The 22,371-nt window shown below is 32.0% G+C and overlaps 1 protein-coding gene across 4 annotated transcripts in view; it reads left to right on the top strand.

The window, feature by feature from the left end:
• Positions 1–22,371, top strand: part of LOC130896058 (chloride channel protein 2-like) — a 107,029-nt gene that overhangs the window by 5,198 nt on the left and 79,460 nt on the right. The window contains exons 1-2 of one of the 4 annotated variants that reach the window (XM_057803842.1): positions 517–626; positions 17,226–17,398. In XM_057803842.1, the coding sequence (XP_057659825.1) occupies positions 17,312–17,398 (87 nt within the window). In that variant the 5' untranslated portion in view covers positions 517–626; positions 17,226–17,311. Of the gene's footprint in view, positions 1–516; positions 627–10,458; positions 10,711–10,759; positions 10,978–17,225; positions 17,399–22,371 lie in introns of those variants that run through there. The other 3 variants (XM_057803839.1, XM_057803841.1, XM_057803840.1) reach the window with 3 other exon arrangements.

Below are 22,371 nucleotides of genomic sequence, written 5' to 3'. Positions count from 1 at the left end.
TTCATAACTGCGATAAATTTAATGTGATGAATGCCCTTGGACTAATAGACCCGTATATATATATATATATATATATATATATATATATATATATTTATTTATTTATTTTGAGATTTTCAGTTCAAAGCTAAGGATCAAAGTGTCACATTTCTTAAACAAATTGTTTAAAGTAATTATCAACTAAATATTATTATTAAACCAAAATTTATGAATAATAAGGTACATGAACGATTGATAATACGAATTCAAACATTAACTGAAAAGATCTGGGGTAAACTAATGGCGTCTTAATTTACATTAGTAGTTAATATATCATGTTTTGTGAAATTGGCTTCATTTGTAAACAGAATAGGGACAGCAAAATTGGAATTGTCATTATCAACAAAAGCACGTGAATACATCAGTGTCATGAGTTAATTAACACCTTCTTTATAATATTATCGCGAAACCAACCGCGATTTTCATCATTACTTTGTTCCTAAGAAACTGTAAAGTAACCTATCTTGATAAATGTTATCTACTATAAGAACAATAGATTTTTTAACAGTATGGTGATTGAGATTACTGAAGTTTGAATGTTAAGTTTTATATTATACATTGAAATTATGGAGTAATACAAATTGGCGGTATGTATGTTTTTTCTAAAACATTATCCACAACTTTCAGGATATTGTTTGATATTTTGTTATCAATAAATAGCATAAACAAATGCATTTGTATAATATTAATTAAGAATATTTGAGTATATTGTACGTCTGTGAAGTAGTCAAGAAAGTAACGAAAAATTTTTCATTCTTTATGAAACTTTAAACTGACGGTAACAATAGCTTAATATCAGGGACTCAATTCTAAAAATAGACCAAAATTTTTAATCAAGATTTAAACCGACCACATTAGCTGAGCTGATAACTTTTGATATTTTAAAAACCAGAAGTTTATGACCAGAAATCAGATGAGATGTTTTTCTCATAAGCCTGCCATGCTAGCCTGACTTGCGAGCATTCTATAGTAAATAGAAAAACTTTTCTATACCTATCTTTTTTGGTTTCACGTTTCAATGTTTCTACACGGAAAAAATGGGATGGTTCGGGTTGTGACTCAGTTCAATTGTAAAATTCGAAACTCTTACACGTACGTTAATTTTTTCAAAAATGACTTTTGATTAGCTTAATAATTGCCGTTTTTTGCCGTGAAACTCTAAGTATTTGCCGTTAGTTATTTTTCAAAAAAAAATCTATGGTCAGCTATCTTAACACATAAGCTAGCGAACTATACCCTAAAAAACCGCTTCCCTACGTACGGCAACTATATTTGAACACATCAATAACTGCCGCTTAATTTGCAGATCAAGAAATCATCGTTGATTCATCCGAAGCACATCGGGGTTGGGCGCAAAGTCGGAAAATAGCAAATTTCCATATAAACTTGCAATAATTTGCGATAATAACTTTCGACAAAATACTTTTTTTTACTCAATTTTCAGATCGTTATTTCAATCAATTTTGCATAAATACCAACCACATCATCATCAGGTCTTAGCTAATAATATGTTTTCAAGGCCACTTGAATGTTATTTTCTTTAATATAAGTAAAACAACTGATATATAAAAAAAATGTGTTTGATAGCAGTTCTTATTGTATACGGCAAGTTAAACGTTAACTGCACATTTTTTTATCAGTACTTCGGATGAATTTAATTATGCACTAAAGTCCATGTCAAAACATATAATTCATTTCAAAAATTCAATGTATAACCTGAAATAAAAAAATACTGCATCAACCGTTCAATGGCGTTCAAAGGTATAATATAAGTAAATAGACCAATAATTTTTAAAATTTCTTAAGCTTTTGAGTCTTTAATTCCTAGTTTCTGAATGAACTAAGAGATAAAATTAATTTTTTATGAAAATCTAATTGTGCTAAAGCACAAACCAAGTTGAATAACCTTTCCTATGTCAAATTTAAACTTTCCACATAAATCTTCAATTAACTTAGTTTATGACTACCTGGATTCGGGTAGATCAGCGATCAGCTGATTGCGGATTCTAGCACAGAACGAGATTTAGATTAAGTGAAAATCTCAAATTTAAAACATGATCTAGAAGAACTTTTGATTTTTAGATTCAATCTCCGATACCGATGAATTCTTGAACAGTAACTATACACGAATTGAAAAAACATTGATGTAATGACGCGTTTATCCTATAGAAAGTTCAATATTACAAATGTTTCACTGCCATCATAAGGGAAATTTACGTTTTACCGTTTTAAAGTTGACGCCGAAACATTTACAGCGATGCAATGGTATTTTTTGTACGGCAAATTGAGCGGTAATTATTGATGCATTCAAATGCCACAGCCGCACGTTGGGAAGCACTTTTTTCAAGAGGGTATCCCGCTGATTAATGCGTTAAGATAGCGAACAATATGTATTTTAGTTGCAAATACTGCGACCTTTCCGGTAATTATCATAATTTATGAATAGGCTCAAATATAACTACCGTACCTAGGGAAGCGGTTTTTTATTTTAACCATTAAAATAATAAATTAAGCCGTTTTTCAGGGTGTAGCTCGATAAGTTTATATGAGAAATTGTTATTTTCCGACTTTGCTCGATCCCGATGTGGTCCGGAAAAACAACGATAAATTCTTGAACGGCAAATTAAGCGGCAATTATTGATGTATTCAAATACAATTGCCGTACGTAGGGAAGCGGTTTTCAGGGTGTGGTTTGCTAAGTTTATATGGAAATTTGCTATTTCCTAACTTTGCGCCCGACCCCGATGTGCTACGGATGAATCAACGATGATTTCTTGAACGGCAAATTAATGTATTCAAATACAATTGCCGAATGTAGGGAAGCGGTGGCTGGTTCAGGGGGTGGCTCGCAGACTTATGTGTATAGCGGACCTTAGGCTTTTTTTGAAAAATAACTAACGGCAAATACTTAGAGTTTCACGGCAAAAAACGGCAATTATTAAGCTAATCAAAAGTCATTTTTGAAAACATTGGTCCGCTTGGTTAACGTACGTGAATCCTACTACACTAGAAATTGTAACCACTCATATCTAGATAGACAATACAACCTTAGATGTTACTCAATGCCAACATACTCTAAAATATATTGCAAGGCACCCTATTTGCAACCTTAATTAAAATAATTATTATGAACCTTTGATGTCTGTTTTTGATTCCTCTCGACTCGTTCTCATACATACATGATTTTACTTGAATGAAAACTTAAACACATTTACTGAAGGCAAAACAGAATAAGTACAAATGATGATGTATGTGTTCCATCCAGTCATCTGGGCATAACAGATTTATGATTAGTGCGTTTTCGTTGTTTTTATAATTCACGATATTTCCCTCAAGTGCTTAAGATATTTCGTGCAATACATTGAAAACCATTGTCTGAGGCTGTCACCTCAAAGAATTTGAACTTGTCATATAAAATACTTAGTAGTCCACGAAACAAATTGCGGTAGTAATGAAATATCTTCATAATAAAATGTTTACCAGCTCTGTTTAAAAATATTATAAAATAATTTGTTTCGAAAACGGCTTTTTGTCTATTTATATTTATAGAAATATTCGTATGCGAGATCTCAATCTCGAGACTTGAGTCCAATAGAAAATATTGTCTCGAAACGAAACTTGACTCGTAAGCAGAACTATTTATTTGCAAAATGAAATAAACTCGTAGACATAAATAATGCACCACCCTTTATTTCAATATCAAAACCTTAAAAGTTAATCTTTTGGGTTTTTTTATCACAAAAAGTTTAAGTATTTTAAATGTTAGCGATAAAATGTAGCAAAATTTCTTATCAGCAAATAACTGTTTTTGTGGTTTTTGAAAACTACTGTCAATCAAGGTGTGTTAAAGTCGAGACTAGTTAAACAAAAAATGAATAGAGTTAGGGAGTTAAGTGAACGAGAAGCTGAAAGAATAGCTGAGTTAGTTGGACAGGGACAAAGTTATCATGAAGTGGCAAATCTGTTTGACGTACACCACACAACCGTTGGCAGATTGATGCAAAGATTTCGAGAGGCCAGTTCACATTCTAGGAGGCCTGGACAAGGATTCCTTCAGTTTCAACTCCTCGAGATGACCGTTTTTTTGCAATTTAATTCATTAAGAAATCGGTCAATGACAAATGTCGAACTCAATATCCTTTTACGATAAGACCGAAATGTAAATATGAGACGACACCTTCAGAATGCTGGTCTACACAGCAGAAGAGCTCTCCAGGCACCTTTCCTAACCAGGCAACATTTTGTTACTATTCTAAGATTTGGAAGGCAACATTTAGATTTGAATTTAGAAAGTCAAGTTTTATTTAATGATGAGACAAGAATCAGTCTAAGAGGTCCAGATGGACGTAATAAAATTCGAAGACGGCGAGCAGAAAAATTTGCGCAGTCTTGTATCATTCCCAGGGAGCCGTTCCAAGGAGGGTCTATCATCTTTTGTTGCCCGCACAGAATTAGTGTCTCTTCCTAGACCCGCTCTTAACGCAGCAAGATACATAACTGACATTCTTGAAAATCACGTCGTTCCTTTTGGGCCATTTATTGGTGATGATTTTCATTTAATGCATGATAATGCTAGACCACATGTTGCGGCAGATGTTCTGAATTACCTAAACGAAATAGGAATTCATACCCTGAACTGGCCACCAAGAAGTCCAGATATGAATCCTATCGAGCATGTCTGGGACATTTTAAAACGTCGCATTCGTCGTCGAAATCCATCTCCTCAAAATTTAAATGAGCTTGAGCAAGCGGCATTAGAGGAATGGGAGGCGGAAATACACGCTAATAGCGTTTTAAAAAAAGGAACCTTATTGTTTAGACTGCTAGCTTTATTTTTGAGAAAATTTAGTTTTATTGCAATGTTTTCATTTTTATTTTTTTACTCATTAAAAATTACCACACATTTCTTATTATTGCATCAAAATGATTGAAAAGAAGTTGAACAATAGCAATATTAATTTAAATTTATTAACCAAAAAAATATTTTCAGAAATCGGGGTGATGCGTTATTTTTGACCACGAGTGTAGAATCTCAATTCTTTCTTGAACTCGATACTATTGAATGTCAAATTTGTATCGCCAAATCATAACATTAATGAAAGTAAATGAAATATGAACTTATTTAATGATCTGCGATAAAAACGTCAAGTATTTAGGTTTAAACGGGTATATTATAATTTCAGATTATTGTGTTGCATGACTAAAACCTGTTCATTAATATTTAATTACCAGAATTATGTTAATTTGTTTACACACGCGAATAAACAACAAAATCTCTATTTCCGATAGTACCAGAATTCATTAGTTTAAGTTTTATTTAATAAATTCTTCTCGTTATTAATAACTAAAATTGCCAGATCAATTCATTTCAATAAAATTTCGACTCTTTCATTAGAAACTATAAAATACCTAAGATAAGGCCTGTTTTTTTGTCTTAATTCTCTTATTCATTCACATAAAAACATTTATTCTTAGTAGAATAGACATAAAAATGGCAATTAAATTCATAAGATTTATCGATAAAAAACAAGCAAATAGAATTTAACAAAAAAATTATTATTAAGCTATGTCTTTTTCAACTGTATACAATGGTCGCAATCAGCGGATGAAACCGTTGAGCAACTGTTGTAAAGCCCCAGCGGATTCGTTCGCTACCAAAAACGCTACAAACTCTGGAGATAACGTTCTCGAACGAACGCTAATATTTTAGAGCGCTTTTAATTTGTTAGGTAGACCTTGCGCGAGAAAGGTGAACAAAAACTGAAATAGCACTAGACCAGGAATTTGTTAAATCAACTGTATTGTGTGATCAAATGTTAAAAGGAAAATGAATTCGTTTGGGAAGATTAGAAAAATGAATTGGAGCTCAATGAATTATTCTCCATAATTTCGTTTTGAATTATAATGTCCATTTTCATATACACTACCGGTCAAAAGCTTTTTTCCATTTCATAATCCATTCGTTGAATTTCAAAATAATATACTTTAATAAAAGCAAAGGTCGAAAAGGTTTCTTACTAACAAAAAATAATAGTTTCCACTATTTATATACTTTATATGGACGCATTTCGTCGATAAGTGCGACAAGTTAAAACTTGCAAGTACCGGCTGATTTATTTATTATTTTGTAATTGTGAATTATTTCTTCGGTATTTGTGATTGTAGTTTAGTCCCTGTTAGACGCAAGATCATGCTGTGATTCATTCCTTTTTGAGACTTTTTTGTGAACTTCATATGCCAATTGTTTTCGATCTCGCAAATTGACACTTATAAGTTTTAAAATGGCTAAAAGCAAGAAGGTATCGGTTGATACTCATGCAAAGGTACAGTACCTGTGCCGCCAAATTAAAAATACCTCGCCCTACCATAGAACACAACGAAAAATTTGGCGATAGAAAATGTTCAGGGCAGTATCGAAAAACCAAAAATGTATTGTATTGTATAGTAAACGTCATCGACGACTGACGGGCCCAAAGGTAGCAGATCAGATCGATGGATCTAAAGATCTGCCTTTGAGTACCTATACAGTGGAAATAGGATTAAGAGAAGCCTTGTGGCACTGAAGAAAACTATTTTAAGACGTCAAGAAAATTATCAGGTTGCATCTAAATAACATGTAAATTAAACGCATGAAGAGTGGGAGAGTTTTATGAAGTGATAAGTCAGTCAAAGTTTGAGGTTTTTGAATCTAAGAGAAGAGTTTTTATGCGCTGGTCAAGAGAGAACTGATGCTAGATCCCTGTGTAATCTTCACTGTAAAACATGGCGGAGGCTCGGTAATGGTATGGGGATGTTTTGGAGGAAAGGCGACTGGAGACCTTGTAAATTGTAAAAATTGAAGGGATTTTAGAGAACTATAAAATAATGTTAAATGAAAATTTGAAATAATTGGAAAGGAAGAATGTACTGAAAGTAATAGCCATCACAGTCAGATGTCCTCAGATGTCCATTCCGACAGCAATGTTTCGATAAGACTTCTTTTGATGTCGTAGATTTTTCTTACTAAGGTGGTTGACACACACAATGCGGAATTTACTGGTAGTGAATTTTCAATTTTTTGAACTAGAACTAAACCGGTGTATATTGAAAAAAATAATATAACTTATCATACTTCACATATAGATGTAACTCTATATTTTCAATTTGATAACATAATTGTTTTCCTAATTAATTTATATAATTTATCTATATCTATACGGTTTTATTTATCTGTTATCAATAGATGATTTTATTGCTGACTAAACCAAATATTGCACCATTTGATAAAATCTTATTATATTTGTCATTCTTGTTCATTGTTCATTTTATTGCTAACATCTGCTGTACAAATGTTACTAGATATATACGAGGATGATCCCAGCAGTCCCTGACCCAACAACTATATTTATTTTTTAACGTAATTTCCCTTTAGCTCCATAAACTTTTCCTAGTGATGTTCAATAAGTTCGATACCCTTTTTATAATAAGAATTGTCAAGTCTCAAAATAGCCAATAACTGCCTCATCTTCATCTTCAATATTTGACCACCAAGTCATTTTTCAATTCATTCAGTTCGCCATATTCCAATAGACTGTAATGTTGGGCCATAACGAGGGGTAGAAATTAAACAGCGGTTGAACTTCACCATTTTTCTATTGTCTTAATAGTTTGGAATCTCTTTTTTTTTGCCTGGGATTATTACCTAAGTATACTACTACTCCTTGTACGATGTATTGCCACCCCGGTTGCTACTGGTCCACACTCTTCATCTGACACTTCCGTTAAACATCAGCGGTAGTGGCCTGTGATCTTAAAACCATACTTCGCGAAATGTCTCGTTTTAAACCTCTGCGGTAACCCTTTCTAAGCTGTAGTCCTACTATAACTAGCAAACTGAACGTAATAACGTACATAAGCACCCTTATGTCGGTAGGCATTTGCAAAAGGTCATCTTCCACAATGAAGTTAGAATTGACTACACCGCTGCTCGCAAATTCACTTTCTTTAGAGTTTTTAGTACCCATTTCGAATTGGAAAAAAGTCACTTAAGTCCACTTTTAACTTTCATCTGAGAACTTTCCAGAACGCGCGTACACTACGAGCATCTCAAACGCGTTGGCAGGATCGCCATGTAATGTTGGGCCATAACGAGGGGTAGAAATTAAACATCGGTTGAACTTCACCATTTTTCTATTGTCTTAATAGTTTGGAATTACCTTTTTATAATTAATGATGACACATAATATTGGTTCATAATTACGATATAGTTTACCTACGTAGACAGTAAATAGCAATATCACCACAACATAGGTGACCTGGTTATAAATAAATAACAGTTAGTGTACAGGGTGTATACATAGATATAGATATAAAAGAATAAAATAATTGACTTGAAGAGCACCACAAGACGCACAATTTTAAATGACCGTTACATAAAAGGTTGATTTGGAACCAATATTTTGAATGAACTATTTTTGAGAGGTAAAATAAACTACATTTTATATACAGTGCTTCAGAGGATGACATTAGAATATGATACGGCGTTATAATTTTCGACACTGGAAGAAACTTTGGATCAAAGTATGAATGAATAATTTCATGGAGATAACTGCTCCAAATTGCCAATTTTAAGACAACTTCAATGGCCAAGTACAAGAAAACACATTTTGGTTATGACAATTTTAGTGGTAAGAGTACGAGGATAGTACGTTGATACGAGGATAGTCCCAGAAGTACTTGGCTCAACGAAGAAAACATACAAACTTTGGAGAAAACCTATTTATTTTTCAACCTAATCTTTTGTAGCTCCATACACTTTTCCCAGCGCTATTCAATAAGTTCGATACACTTTTTATAATAAGAGTTGTCAAGGTCCTCAAAATAATCATTAACTGCCAACATCACTTATTCATTGTTGGAAAATCTTTGACCACCGGGTCATTGTTTCAAGTCTGGTAACAGAAAATAATCCGAGGGAGCTAAATGTGGCGAATAGAGTGCATGAGGTAGCAATTCAAACTTTGATTAATTAATTTTAAATTTTGCAATAACGGATGTGTGAGTTGGTGCATTGTGTTCCTTCTTAGCCAAATAGGGCCGTTTTTGCTTGATTTCTTAGCTTACATGTTGCGTAATACTCGACGTTCAAGTTTTTTCAATATAGTCAATGAAAATGATCCCACACACATTAAAAAAAACCGACGCCAGGACCTTGCCTGCAGATGTAACGGTCTTTGCCTTCTTAAGAGCCGGTTCTCCCTTTTCAATCAATTGTTTTGATTGTTCTTTTGTTCTGCGTGTGAAGGGACGGACTAACGTTTCACCCATGTTTATGAAACTGAGCAAAAATTTGACTTTATTGCTGCGAAACATTGCCAAACACTCGATGGAAACATCTTCACAAGGTTGTTATGAGCAAACGCTGCAACCATCTTTCGCACAGTTTTCTCTTGTCCAAATTTTCAGTTAATATGCAATAAACCGCACTTTTTTAAAATGGCTACTATATCTGCTAGCTCATGCACTTTCAGTCGACAATCCGCCAGTACCGCTTTGTGGATTTTCTTTAACATTTCTGGAGTCGTCACTTAGTTTCGCCCACCAATGCGATGCTGGTCTTCGCAGGTCGTATGGTTTCGTTTAAACACTGCTACCCTATATTTTATAGTTTTTATATTGGTTGGCCTTTCAAAGAAAAGTATGTACTATTACCAATTTGTTCCATGTTCACAAATTCACTGAAAACCTTCACTATTGATGGCTGCCAAACAAATTCTAAACAACTTGAAATATATGCTGTATAGGTTGTGTACTAATACAGTGGTATTTTTTAAGCAACTAACGCCTTCTCTAGGTCAGGTTCCTCCAGGTATATCTGGGACCATTTCGGACTTTACCTTAAAGTTCAAAATTAAAGAAGATTAAGACTAAATTGCAATTATCAAAGGCGCGACTCAATTTTGTCGAAACTTACAATTCAAAGCTTCCTTTCAATGTATTATGAAACCTTAAAATTCGTTTTTTAAAAATGTGTTGAAAGTATAAAAAGAACTATCAAATTTTCCAACAAAAATTTTAAAAATAATAATTTTTAACAATTAAAATTCATGATTTATATCAAAACATGTATACAAAATCTAAAAAACTGAATTTTTCGACTTATTCAATTTTTAGAAACTGTAAGGGATAAACTCAGAAAGTAATTTTTGAGGATAGGTTTAAATTATTTTGGATAATAATTTGATTCCATACTTTCTTGGACAAGATAGATTTCAAACCAACATAATCTAACTTAAAATTTGAAATAAATAACTGGAATTGGTAAACATTGAAAAATTATTTATTCCAGATTTGTTATCGACACGTCTATTAAGTAATAAAAGACATTTTTTTCTACTTTATCAGTTATGGCAATCAAATTGCGACTCTCAATTGCCAGAAATCTTTAAAATCCACTGATACCGTATTAAAAGTGTTTTGTTGTTGTATTTATCATCTACTCGAAAATTGGATGATATCCAAAGAAAAACAATTGCCTCTGTCCTATTTTCATGATGTCCCCAGATTAATAAATGTGTAAAAGTGTATTTTGTTAATAAATCCGTGCCCGGGATTGCGGACATTTTCTTTTGTTGTTCTTTTTGGAAAAAAAACGCGAAGTTTGTTGGAGTGTCCTGTCATATTTTTGGTTACGTAAGTTTGTATTCTTATTTTTAGTATGAAATATTTTCGTCTCCCAGCTAGTCTACACGATGCATATTCGAGACAAACAACAGTAATAAAATATCGCGTTGAAATCATATCTTTATAAATAATTTCAATAGATCTTGGTGCATACTTCCTTATTCACATATACAGGTGGAAACCTCAAGTATGTTGATAAAACAATAATGTCTTTAAACTACACTTTTGTACTAATATTGATAATGTCGATATCCACTGGTATTAGAAAACCAACATGTAAGTCATAAAATAATTTAAACGTAAACTCTCTTTTGTGTTTTCATCATTTTATTTCAATACATAATTACGGCAGTTTAATATGAACTACGACTCTTCTTATTGTTTATGTTTATAGTTAATTCAATAAATTTTACAAAAAAAAATCATACTTGTTCACAATATTTCTTTTATAATGAAAAATACCAATTCGAAAACATTTACAATGAAATAAAACACTTTAGGTTTATTCGCAATCAGTATTTTGGGTTCATACAAAAGTTTCTAATTCTTTGGAAATAACTGTTCGGATTCTGCCGATGGTTTTTAACTCTCAAAACGAATCTTTTTCTGGTTAATTCAAAATACAAATCATATTTGAGATAATTTATTAATATTATGCGAAATATCCAATCAAATAAATAATATTCCCATTCAATAGTTTATGAAGAATTTTAAAATCGATAATATTATTTAGGCTAATGAAATTCTTGTCAAAAGGTCAATATTTTCAATTCAATTAGAAAAATTGATTGAGGACAGTGTAGAACATTCATAGAAAATCAAACCTTTAGGTTTAATAAGTTTGTTAAAAGGAAATTGATTGTAGCTGCAAAATACCTTTCAACTTTCACATATCTAGTTCGAAAACTGTTAGAAATAAACGGGACATTTGACAGTGATGGGACTTTTCTATGAAAAATCTACTTTTCTGTAATTTTTTTTTCAACATAATCTTCTATTGCAATAGATCGTGCTATACACTGTACTTTTTCCACGAATGCGTTGTTTTTATTTGTTCAAAACGATGTTCAAAAACACATATTACATTAACTCATTTTTATATTTTATAAAAAATTGTAATTATGAGTTATATTTGTTTTATTCAGATTGTAGTAATGTTAGAGGCTACACATTTTGATATTTTATATACAGGGTATTTCTAAATTCATGCGACAATTTTCGAGGTATCACCATTAAAAGGTGGTGACTACAAGTGAGTTTTTATTATGTAATTTTCGTGCATTCGCAATGGACTAACTACGAGTATTTTTTCGATATTACTAGCAACCCTTACTTTTAAGCATTTACCATGAATGGTATTACATTTTACATCTTTACTATTTTCCACTTAATTTATAAAAAAATGAATTATGAATTATGGTGTTTTTTTTCTCTGCAGCTATTGGTTTTGTTTGATATGAAATAAAGTGAGAGTTGCTAATTTCACCATTATAATGTAACAAGAATATTAAAAAAATAACTTTGCAAGTGTACGAAAATTACAGAATCTCATGTTTCTAGCTTTACTGAAATTTTAGAGAAAAAATAAAAACTCAATTTTTAAGGGTAATATCTCAGAAAGGGGTGGACTGAGGAATATTTGTTATAGAAAAGACCAATCTTAATTTCATACGAGCAATCACCTCCTAAATTTTGTCGCATGAGTTTAGAAACACCCTGTCTATGGATTTTTCACCCCGTTTTAGAGTTTACTCTTCTAAAAAAAGCTTCTAAAAAATAGTCGCAGATGACATTCGTTAGCCTGTATATAGTTCCGGACTGAGTAATTGCAAACATTTTGCTATATCTTTTTCTATTGCACCAAATTTATTTATTCCAATGTGATGTTTCCTAGTTTTGCCATTATGGTAATTTTAAAAAAATTCCGTCCGTGTACGATCGAAGCTTTGCAAATTTGGTATAATCTCCTGTTACTGTGAAATTTCTAGGAACTTTTATTGGTATAGGGTAATTTTGTTGAAAATGCTGAATTGCAATTATCTATGTCTTCAATTTTCAATTTTTTAAGCTCATCACAACGGCATACCCCTTACATACAATCTTCTATAATATTTTTTTGGCAGAAAATATACCCCTCCTCTGTCCCTACATCTTTCGATAAAGTGCAGGGTCTTTTTGTATCAGTTCATTCAGGACGCGAGCCGCTTTTTCTTTCACAGAATTGAACAGCATTGAAAACAGACTAAAATACACACAAACTTTTTGCATGCTAAAATTTGGTCAATACCTAGAGATTCAGCAATCGCATGAATACTCAATCGACGGTGAAATCGAGCAAGACTACCGAATTTTAAATTTCATTTGCATTTTCCAAACTTTATGGGAAATTTCACAACAATCCATTGCTCTTTTACTTCGATCATTTTTACGGCTAAGCAAAAAACCTACACTGGTTTTTCTACAGACGCAGTAGACATCGTATTCGAAAGAGTAGGCTTGAGGCTAAACAGCTAATAGTAGTTAACTTCTGGCGCATGTGTACTTTTTCTGTAGCAGTGCTTATAGCCTCATATATATACAATATATCAACACACTTCTTAATAATGATATGGTATTCCTCGGCATCGAGTATTGGGACCATATTATTGGTGGTTCTTGGTTTTTTGGTAACTATTCAAAATTTACTAACAAACATAGGATGCTTTTTGAACTATATCTTGAAATGTATTTTCAAATTCAAAATTTAAAGTTGAACATTTGATAGCATTCGTAGAAGTGCGGTTGAATTTCTAGAGGTCGTGTGTGTATATATTTCTCTTTTTATAAACAATTTAGATTAAGATTATGCCTTTGGCATTTCGGTACTAAAAATGGTTTTTATTTTCTTTGAAGCATGCTGCTCAGAAGAAATCTATTGTGTATTTTTTTATATAATGGTATCCCCAGTTTTATTTACTGTGTCATATGAGCGAAAACATTTAATGTGAATTTATAATGCAAGCTAGGTTCTGATTGGTATTTCAATACCAATTGTTCACAATTGCGTCTCCACCCTATAGTTCTTTCAGGACATAATAGATTGCATACTAGATCAGATGAAATTTTTCTAGTTACCTTACATTTTCTAACCAATGCTTAGTACAAGTGCATGGATTTTAGTGACCACTTTGGCAGTGTCAGAGAGCCAGAAAACCATCTATAAATCATTCCTTTCATGATATTATTTACATAACTTTTCTTCCGTTTCTTCAATTGTTTTTTTCACCAATACTAGAAATTTTTTTATGCACATTTACCCTACATCGAAAACAGTTTTCTTCATTCATGAAAATTAAAACTAATCCATTTGTCAGATTATTGTAAAATTTTGAGAGGAGAAACGACAAATAAGAAACTAAGAATATAATTACTGACACTAAAAAACCTTCTAGAATACGAAATGTCAGATAAAGTGTGGTGAGCAGTTCTGCAAAAAACAAAACGAGAAATTTACTTCAAAAATGTTTTTTATGCGGGTTTATAACGCTCATTTTCCAAGACTCTGTTAACATAATTGATAAAAAAAAGTGAGTATACGCACTACATTTTCAACAACTATCATATGATATGTTCAATTAATTAGCTCATTCCATAATTACGCTTATTTTGTTATCTGGTTATCTAATCCAAGTATGTAATGGGAAATCGCAATGTCAATCAGATACACCGACAATGTTATATAAAGGTGAAGTTGTATGAATAATAAACTAAAATTGAAAAAGTCAGTTACAATATCTGGACGTAATAGTCGAATTTAAGTGCTAACAACTGAAGAACTTGATAGTCATTAGATTTGGAATCACTCCTAGAAAAATGTTTTTGAATGATTTTGTTGTATTGTGTTTAATAAATAAATAGGAAGAAAAAAATGGTTTTTCTTTAATGATGATGACATTACACAACGTTGAATTAATACAACTCTTGTTGTATAATAAATTAGTTTATATCAAACTATTTTTCAATAATGAAATTGAAAGTACTGCAAATATCATATACCTGGCAATATACTTAGACACTAATCTTAAATAGGACTGCCATATAAAATTTGTTGTAGTAAAAGAGATATATTAGGCACGAGTAGACACTCATCTGATGCTATCGTACGTGTTACATTAATTGATCGTACAACATTTTATCGTCGACAATTCATTGCTATGTATGTATGTATGGATAGATTTGAGGTCTCGTATACACGGTGACACAAAGGATCCATTGTGTCTCCCTTTCTTACTACGATACTGGAGGATCCAGTGTTCAATTAATCCCACTCCTTTCAAAAATCTAGAATGTGGGATGGCTTCAATTGCCAGAGAGCTACGTCTTCTATTTCATAAGCTCCCAGATGTACTGCCCTGGAGTTACTTAGTGTTTCATACTTCTTTTCCACTGCTTTTTCCATTGCTCTGTTGCTGACAGCACAGAAGGGTTCAAGTCCCATGAAGGGCTTGTTTGTTCCGCTTTAGCGAACTCATCAGCTATTTCATTCTCCTACGCTCCGGTGTGTCTCGGAATACCTTGTAGGGTAATTTTATTTTTCTTGTCTAGCTTAGAGCGTACAGCTCTAATGGTTGCTTGATAGTATGATGATCTCCTGTTTGCGATAGTTCCTCTATAGATTGAACTGAACACATTTTTCAATTGCATAAATTTCTGCTTGAAAAATGCTTGGTGGGCTGCCCAGACTTCTGTGTTTGGTTCTGGGTCCGTACACTCTTATTCCAGTTCCGTTTACTGTTTTTGATTTATCCGTATACCATTTAATGGCATTTCTGTTCATTTCTTGTATGGTGCTTTCATCCCACTTGCTTTTACAGTTTTTATTGAGGTGAAGTTTTTCTCAATGCTAAACTTTTTCTATGTGACGTCCTGAGGCACGTCCCAGAGTTGATCATTATTTAGGAACGGGTTTTCTCTGCCAATTTATCGTAAGACAATCTATCGCAACAGAAATGAATTGCAAATCCAATATTATTGGTATTATTTTCAATGTACTGTCTTCTTATTCTGCCGGTATATAGAAACATATGGACGGCTATTTTCTGCATTGAAAATCTTAAGGCCGTATTTTCATCCGACCTCAATAATGATGGATTTTGAGAAGGCATCAAAGAATGCGGTGTACGGAATGTTCTGCTTCCCAAATAAGATGTTGCTTTTCTCATTTCACCCAATGTATCTGAAGACAGATCCAGAGCTATCCGCTACAAAAGCGCTATACTGACGAAACTGAATTTTCCACGAATTTAAGGCTTATAGTAGCATTGGCTTATTAAAAATTATTAAGCTAGGTTTGCATGCGATGAGTTGTCGTTACCATAACTTATTGCTGCATAATTGTTCGTGAAGAATAGGCGCACGATGCGCGTTGTACGAAGAATTATTATTGTAGATTCTCTATCGCAATTTCAGGTTCCGTTTTGCAAATCCATATATATACACCTTAATTATGTTTGTGCTTATATTTTTATGTATATTTGTGTATATTGGAAGCAGATGCCAAATCCATCCTATGTTCGAAATAATTAACCATATGGCGATTTATCTATACTAAACTTGGCAGATGCAGAACCAGTAAGCGATTACGCATGTGATTAAACCCAATTTAAACACATCGCTAAATACGCATTTTATCATAAAAAGATGGTTTGTTTTTGGTACATCAACTGACAATTGCCGCAAGAGAATCCACATTTTATTAAACTTTTGTTCGATGCCACTATAAATCATTCAAATACTTCTTGTCGAAACAAATAATTGAATAAATTGAGGTTAGGTTGTTTATTTATGACATGATTGGCATCGGCGTAATGGAAAAATGCGCAGAGAGCAAGTCTATTATAGATTCGGCATCTGTATCCAACATTTATATGTTTAGATTTATGTTTATTTCTACGCATATTGTATGCTCATATTATAGATCGAAACAAGTACTCAAGTACTTATTGTTCATTTGCTGTTTATAATTCAGTTATAATTTGTCTTTTTATTGTGGTCAGAAATTTGAATAGCAACCCTTGTAGGCACCAGATTTTGTTCACTGGTACCCACGAAGTGCGTGAATAAAACAAATTTTCGGCTCCTTTTGAATTATATTATAGACGCCCACGATCCATTGATTCTCACCCTTTCGCTTATGTGACGGAGACGTGGTTCAATTAATTTAATAACAACACGCACATGACAAGAGTTGTTTGACAAAATTATATTTAAGTATACGTCTACTATATTCACTTCTGCTAATTGTTGTTATTGTGTATCTTCAGATGTTGATTGTTGAAGTAATTCTAATCCCTATTTAGTTATTAAAACGGTAAAACAAGTTTCTGTAATTGCAGTTATATAAAAATGGAATAACAAAATTTGACCCACAAAATATTTCTACCTCTATAGTAACATAGGTGAAAAAATGATCAAAGTATCAATTACCGACTGGTAGTTTCCAATGAATAATATTCGATATAATAATATATTCTCTTTTTTTACAGGCAAAAAGTATGTAATTTTTTGGCGAATAATATAAGGTCCAGCTCAAGACTTAGTGGCTTCTTCATATCGATCATTTGATTTTAAAATGGACACAAGTGATAGTGGACACAGCGACATTGGGGAAGAACTTGTACAACACGACAAACATGGCTTGGGATACCAGAATACGTTGGTAAGTGCTTTAATAATATACTGTTGAATTTATGCAGCAATAATCTATGTAGATTTCTTATATAGTTGTTATTATAACTAAACCTATATTGGATGAGTGTATGAAGTGCATCTTTACAGCTACGTGAGAGCCATTTTTGTACCCCATTCGTTTTTTTCTAGAAAACGAAATTGTAAAGCAAAAACCATAAGGAAAAATTCTTTGCAAATAAAACAAAAGAAAAAACATTTCAATTCCAAAGTATCTTTATAAATTATAATGGTAGGGAGAATCGTCTGAACTAGAGTTATTTGATTCAATTATGAGGGGATGTGAAGTGTGTGATACCATATATTCATCTTCGTCTTTGACAACATGTTCAACACAGTTTTTTCAAAGCTGTTGGCGGTCTGCTGCTAGAACTTTCTTAACAGTTCTACAACATCTTCACTCAGTTCTGCCGCGAGTGGTAGGATGCGTTGTCAATAACGATTACTGACTGTGTTGAAATGTTAGGTAAAAGCTGTTCATTAAACCATTTTTCAAATAATTCTGCTGTCAGATATTAATAAAGCACTAGGCACGAAACCGTCTTTGCTTCCTGCGTGTACTATTATAATGCGTTTACCTTTAGAATATGGCCATTCAGACAGCAATTTTTACTATTGTCAACCCAACTGAAATTCACTACATCGTGACTGTCAAACCCTGTTTCATCTAGATAAATTATGTGTCTATTAGAACTTCGGTAGTCTTTTATCTGACGTTAATAATCTTGTCGCCATCGAACTATTCTTGACGATTCGGTTACTGCCATCCGTTTATTCAGTTTTTTGTGTTCAAAACCACATGCCACATGTCCTACGTATAAAATCTTGAGTAGCCTTGTCAACTGATTTCTGTTTTTCTTTACATGTTTTTCGGTTCTGTATGATCCACAGTAACCCCTTTCGTGACTACCTGATAAATGGAAAATTTATTTACTATAGTTAATTCAGCAATTATTTTTTAAACATTTGAATATATTTAAAATAACTTGCTGTGTTTGTATATATAAATAATTATTATTAAATTCATATCTGTCTTTATTCTCACTACACTGTGCAATTTCATTGTATTCATTCGCCCATGGTCTAAAGAACGCCATATTTCTATTTCTATTTAAAGAAATTTATGAATTAAATAAATCCCACTCAACCAGCTACACTGTCTAGCAGAAATATTTCAAAGAAATTGTGTACATAGGCCTTTCGACAGCTTCGGCCAATAGAAATGCATTTATGTTACGATTCGGTGTTTTCATTGGTAAACAGTGTAGATGATGAGTCCACGTGGTCTGACAGTTTGTTAGATGTATACCGAATTTTATATGGGGAGTAAACATTATTTTTCATTTCTTAATTTGACATGAGTGCCGTGCGTATTTATGAAATATTGATTGTTCCTCGCATGTGTTCTGCAATTGATATTGGAAGGACTATACTTAAAATTGATATTAAGAGCTCAAACTTGGTGAGAATTTTTTTCTATATGTAGATTAGTATTTTGAGATTAGATTTGAGAACCGAAAATGGGGCACCCTAATACTCGTACTTCAGCAATACTCCAAAAACTAAACAACGAATTAACAAACGTTTATATAGTGAAAATAACGCCAGACTTTTATACACCAAAGATAAGTTGAGGAATTTTATTTGAAGAAGGTTGGGATTAGGGATTAGATGCAACAGAATTGGGTAAAAAAGTTTTTCTATTCTAGCATATATAAAACACTGAACTATTGTTGATATATAATCAGATAGAAATCTGTTCTATACTATTTGTTTTGTTACTAAACAAATAGAAAATAAGAATTGAAAATGAAAAGTATTCACAAAATTTCTTCAAACAATTGAATGGAATAAGAAAAGAATGAAATAGCAATACACCAGCGATTATACAATAATATCACTAAAATTTCATATGAGGGATTATTATTGTTGCGAATTTAAAATCGAGACGAGATGGAAAATCGAAAAATGAATTTCTTCCAGATATTGATAGTAACAGACCGGTTAACATTAAAAACATACTAATAAGGTGACATAAATAGAAATGGAAGAGTTTATCATTTTATTTTAAATTCGAAGAAACTTCGTTCCAGAATAACACAATTGTTGTTTAGAGAAATGGTTCTACAGAGTATATATCACCCATTTAATAGATATATAATAGAATAGATAGCGAAAAATATACCAAAATACCCAAGGTATGGGTAATTAAAATACACCAAAAAAATATAATATGTACTTATAAAAAGAACAGAAGCGAGAAATAGACAGAGTTTAGAACGGAATTCGTTAGTTTTTAATTTGGTTTTGTGATTAGGCGGTCCTGATAGGATTTGTTTCCTCCATTAGACATTAATTGATATGCTTATGAGTGGGGTTTTGTCGTAAGTGTGACAGGTGCGATGAGTTTTGCTGGAGTTATTAATTTAATTAGACAGAGAGACAGGTTAATATAGCTGCCAAAATTATTCCAGTTCGTCGGTCATCAGCTATTTGGCTCATGAACAAACGTTTGGTGAAAGAAGAATGTTGTAGAAACTCTAATTGGAATAAAATCGAAATTTGGATAAAAGCTAATTATAAAAGACCCTAATAGTAAAATAGTGTAAAGAAAAATACACTACCAGCATTCGGTATAATGCCTATTGAGCAAATATAACCTTTGAAATCAAATATAAATATTTATATTTATCTGTTCAAATTCTGTGAATGTGAATGTAAATAAACGAAGAGGTCTAAATAGAAAGCTTAATTCAGAGTAGTGCCTTATTCAAAATTATAGTAATTTTTAGATTAAACTGTTAAAATCAGAGTCGTGCTTTTCATACTTCATGGAACAAATCGTCTCTCTTCGACTTAATCGAATGAAACTGTTAATTTTGATATGCTTAATTTGACTACCAATCGATCTTTTCACAATATTTTGAACTGTTAATAGTTAGAATTCATCCCCACTGTCCAAACCTCGAGTGTTAATAATATATTCACTCTAAATTACCCTATAATACAGAAATGGCAATTTTATTAATGTCTCTAAGTGTCTAGAATTTATTCATGCAGTTAGATGGCATCTTGCCATCAAACATATCTGGCACATTTCCTTCAACCTACATTTTATATGCAACATATGCAACAAATGAAATTCATAGGTAAATTTCCCTTACACTCTTGCCAATAAATTTTACTTATATTATCATTTATACGACAATCCAAACATTTTTACTTTATAATAGGAAATAAAAATATTTTCTCAGATGAATTAGGAAAAAAACAAATCAAAATGATGAAAAGCTAACGATTAGATTTTCGCAGAATTAGTGTGATATATACGTGGATAGCTTTTATTCCTTCTAACTTATTAAAAAAATTATTTTGTCAAAAGAAAGGCGAAGTCTTGATATTGTTTAAAAAACAAGCCGGCCAATATTGAAGATGTATGAAAAAAAATTAGAGTGGAACTGAATAACATACTAGCTGAGAACATTTTCAATATCTACCACTATAATTCACAAGTCGATATTTGTAACTTTTTAATTTCTAAAAAACATTTTTTTCTCATTTCCCAATAGTCACACAATTGGAAAAAGAAAAAACGGTTTTATGAGATTGTATTTTTCACGAGTTTTTAGTGTTAAAAGCAATAATGACAATATGTAATGACGGTTTGATATTATTGAAAAAAATGGATAAAAACCACATTTTCAAATTTCGTTATTAGGTAATTCTTTTACCTAAAGCAATATCGAAGAGATTTATGTATTTTTCAGTTAAGAATTTAAGTAAATTATAATTTAATATCACACTTCTAACTGATAAACCTCTTCACTATGTAGATTTTGTTGAAAGTAAATTTTTTTTTGTAAGAAGAGTTTTATAAAATATATTTTAGTAAAATAATAGTTATTTATATAACAAGTGAGTAAAGTAATACATTTTTTCACGAGTAGGATGGTTTGACCGCACGCCGAAGGCAATTCCTACTAGTTTCATACAAATTTTTTTTTACGTCGTTAGACGAAACTTTTATCAATTTTTCTTTTGTAATATTAAAAAAACAACAAGTAAGCATTATTAGTTTGAAGTGAAGAAGTTACATTACTATTGGTACTTGAATTAGCAACATTTAACGAATTCAAAGAAATAACATCGTCTATAGTGTATTGTTGGTAGATCGTGAACGTGAACATTTACAATGTTGTTTGAAGTCGTTAAAATTTCACTGCGGAATCCATTTTGATTTTTATTGAGTCGTCTGCCTAACCCTCCTCCCTCCGCAGATATCCTGCGATTCCGAATATTAAAGCAACTTGAAAGATGTTACAAATAATATAATGCTTTACTCGAAGCTAGTAATTATTCTTTATGCCGGCAATATGTAGATGATTTTCCACCAAATCCAGTTTTTATCAGCTAAAAATATTTCTATGCTGATTAACAAGACAATACATGACCGTCGCACTATTTGAAAATGGTTCACTGATCATCTTCTACCAAACAATCTATGAAGTCTCGAATATTGAACAAAATTAACAACACCATTTTCAATGAAGATGTATTAACAATAATTAAAATTAAGAACATAAATATTCCTAAAACGATTAACACAAAAAATAATTGCTTCAAATCATACAAAGTTGTGATTTGAGAAACCAGTAAATAATTGTTAGCATTTTCAAGACACATGGACATATTTGATCAAGACTGTTTCCGTGTTTTGTTTGTTTAATTCCATAGAACGTGGTTTGATTCTATAAAAAGAACTAAGCAAATATAATAGTTTGTCTACTTCAAGTGCGGTTGTGATTGGAAGTGATACACATCAGAATTTGACCATGGAGTTGGGAAAATGGTGTTGAACAAGTGATAAAAAAATATTTTTTCTACGTTCGCTTTAATATTCACGTTTTTTTTTCCATTCACTTGCATTCATAAAGAATGTAATTT

This window comes from Diorhabda carinulata, chromosome 6 (assembly GCF_026250575.1).
Source record: "Diorhabda carinulata isolate Delta chromosome 6, icDioCari1.1, whole genome shotgun sequence".
In the NCBI taxonomy this organism is placed as follows: Eukaryota; Metazoa; Arthropoda; class Insecta; order Coleoptera; family Chrysomelidae; genus Diorhabda; species Diorhabda carinulata.
The sequence above is the reverse complement of the archived record's forward strand: the minus strand, read 5'-3'. Positions and strand labels throughout refer to the sequence as shown.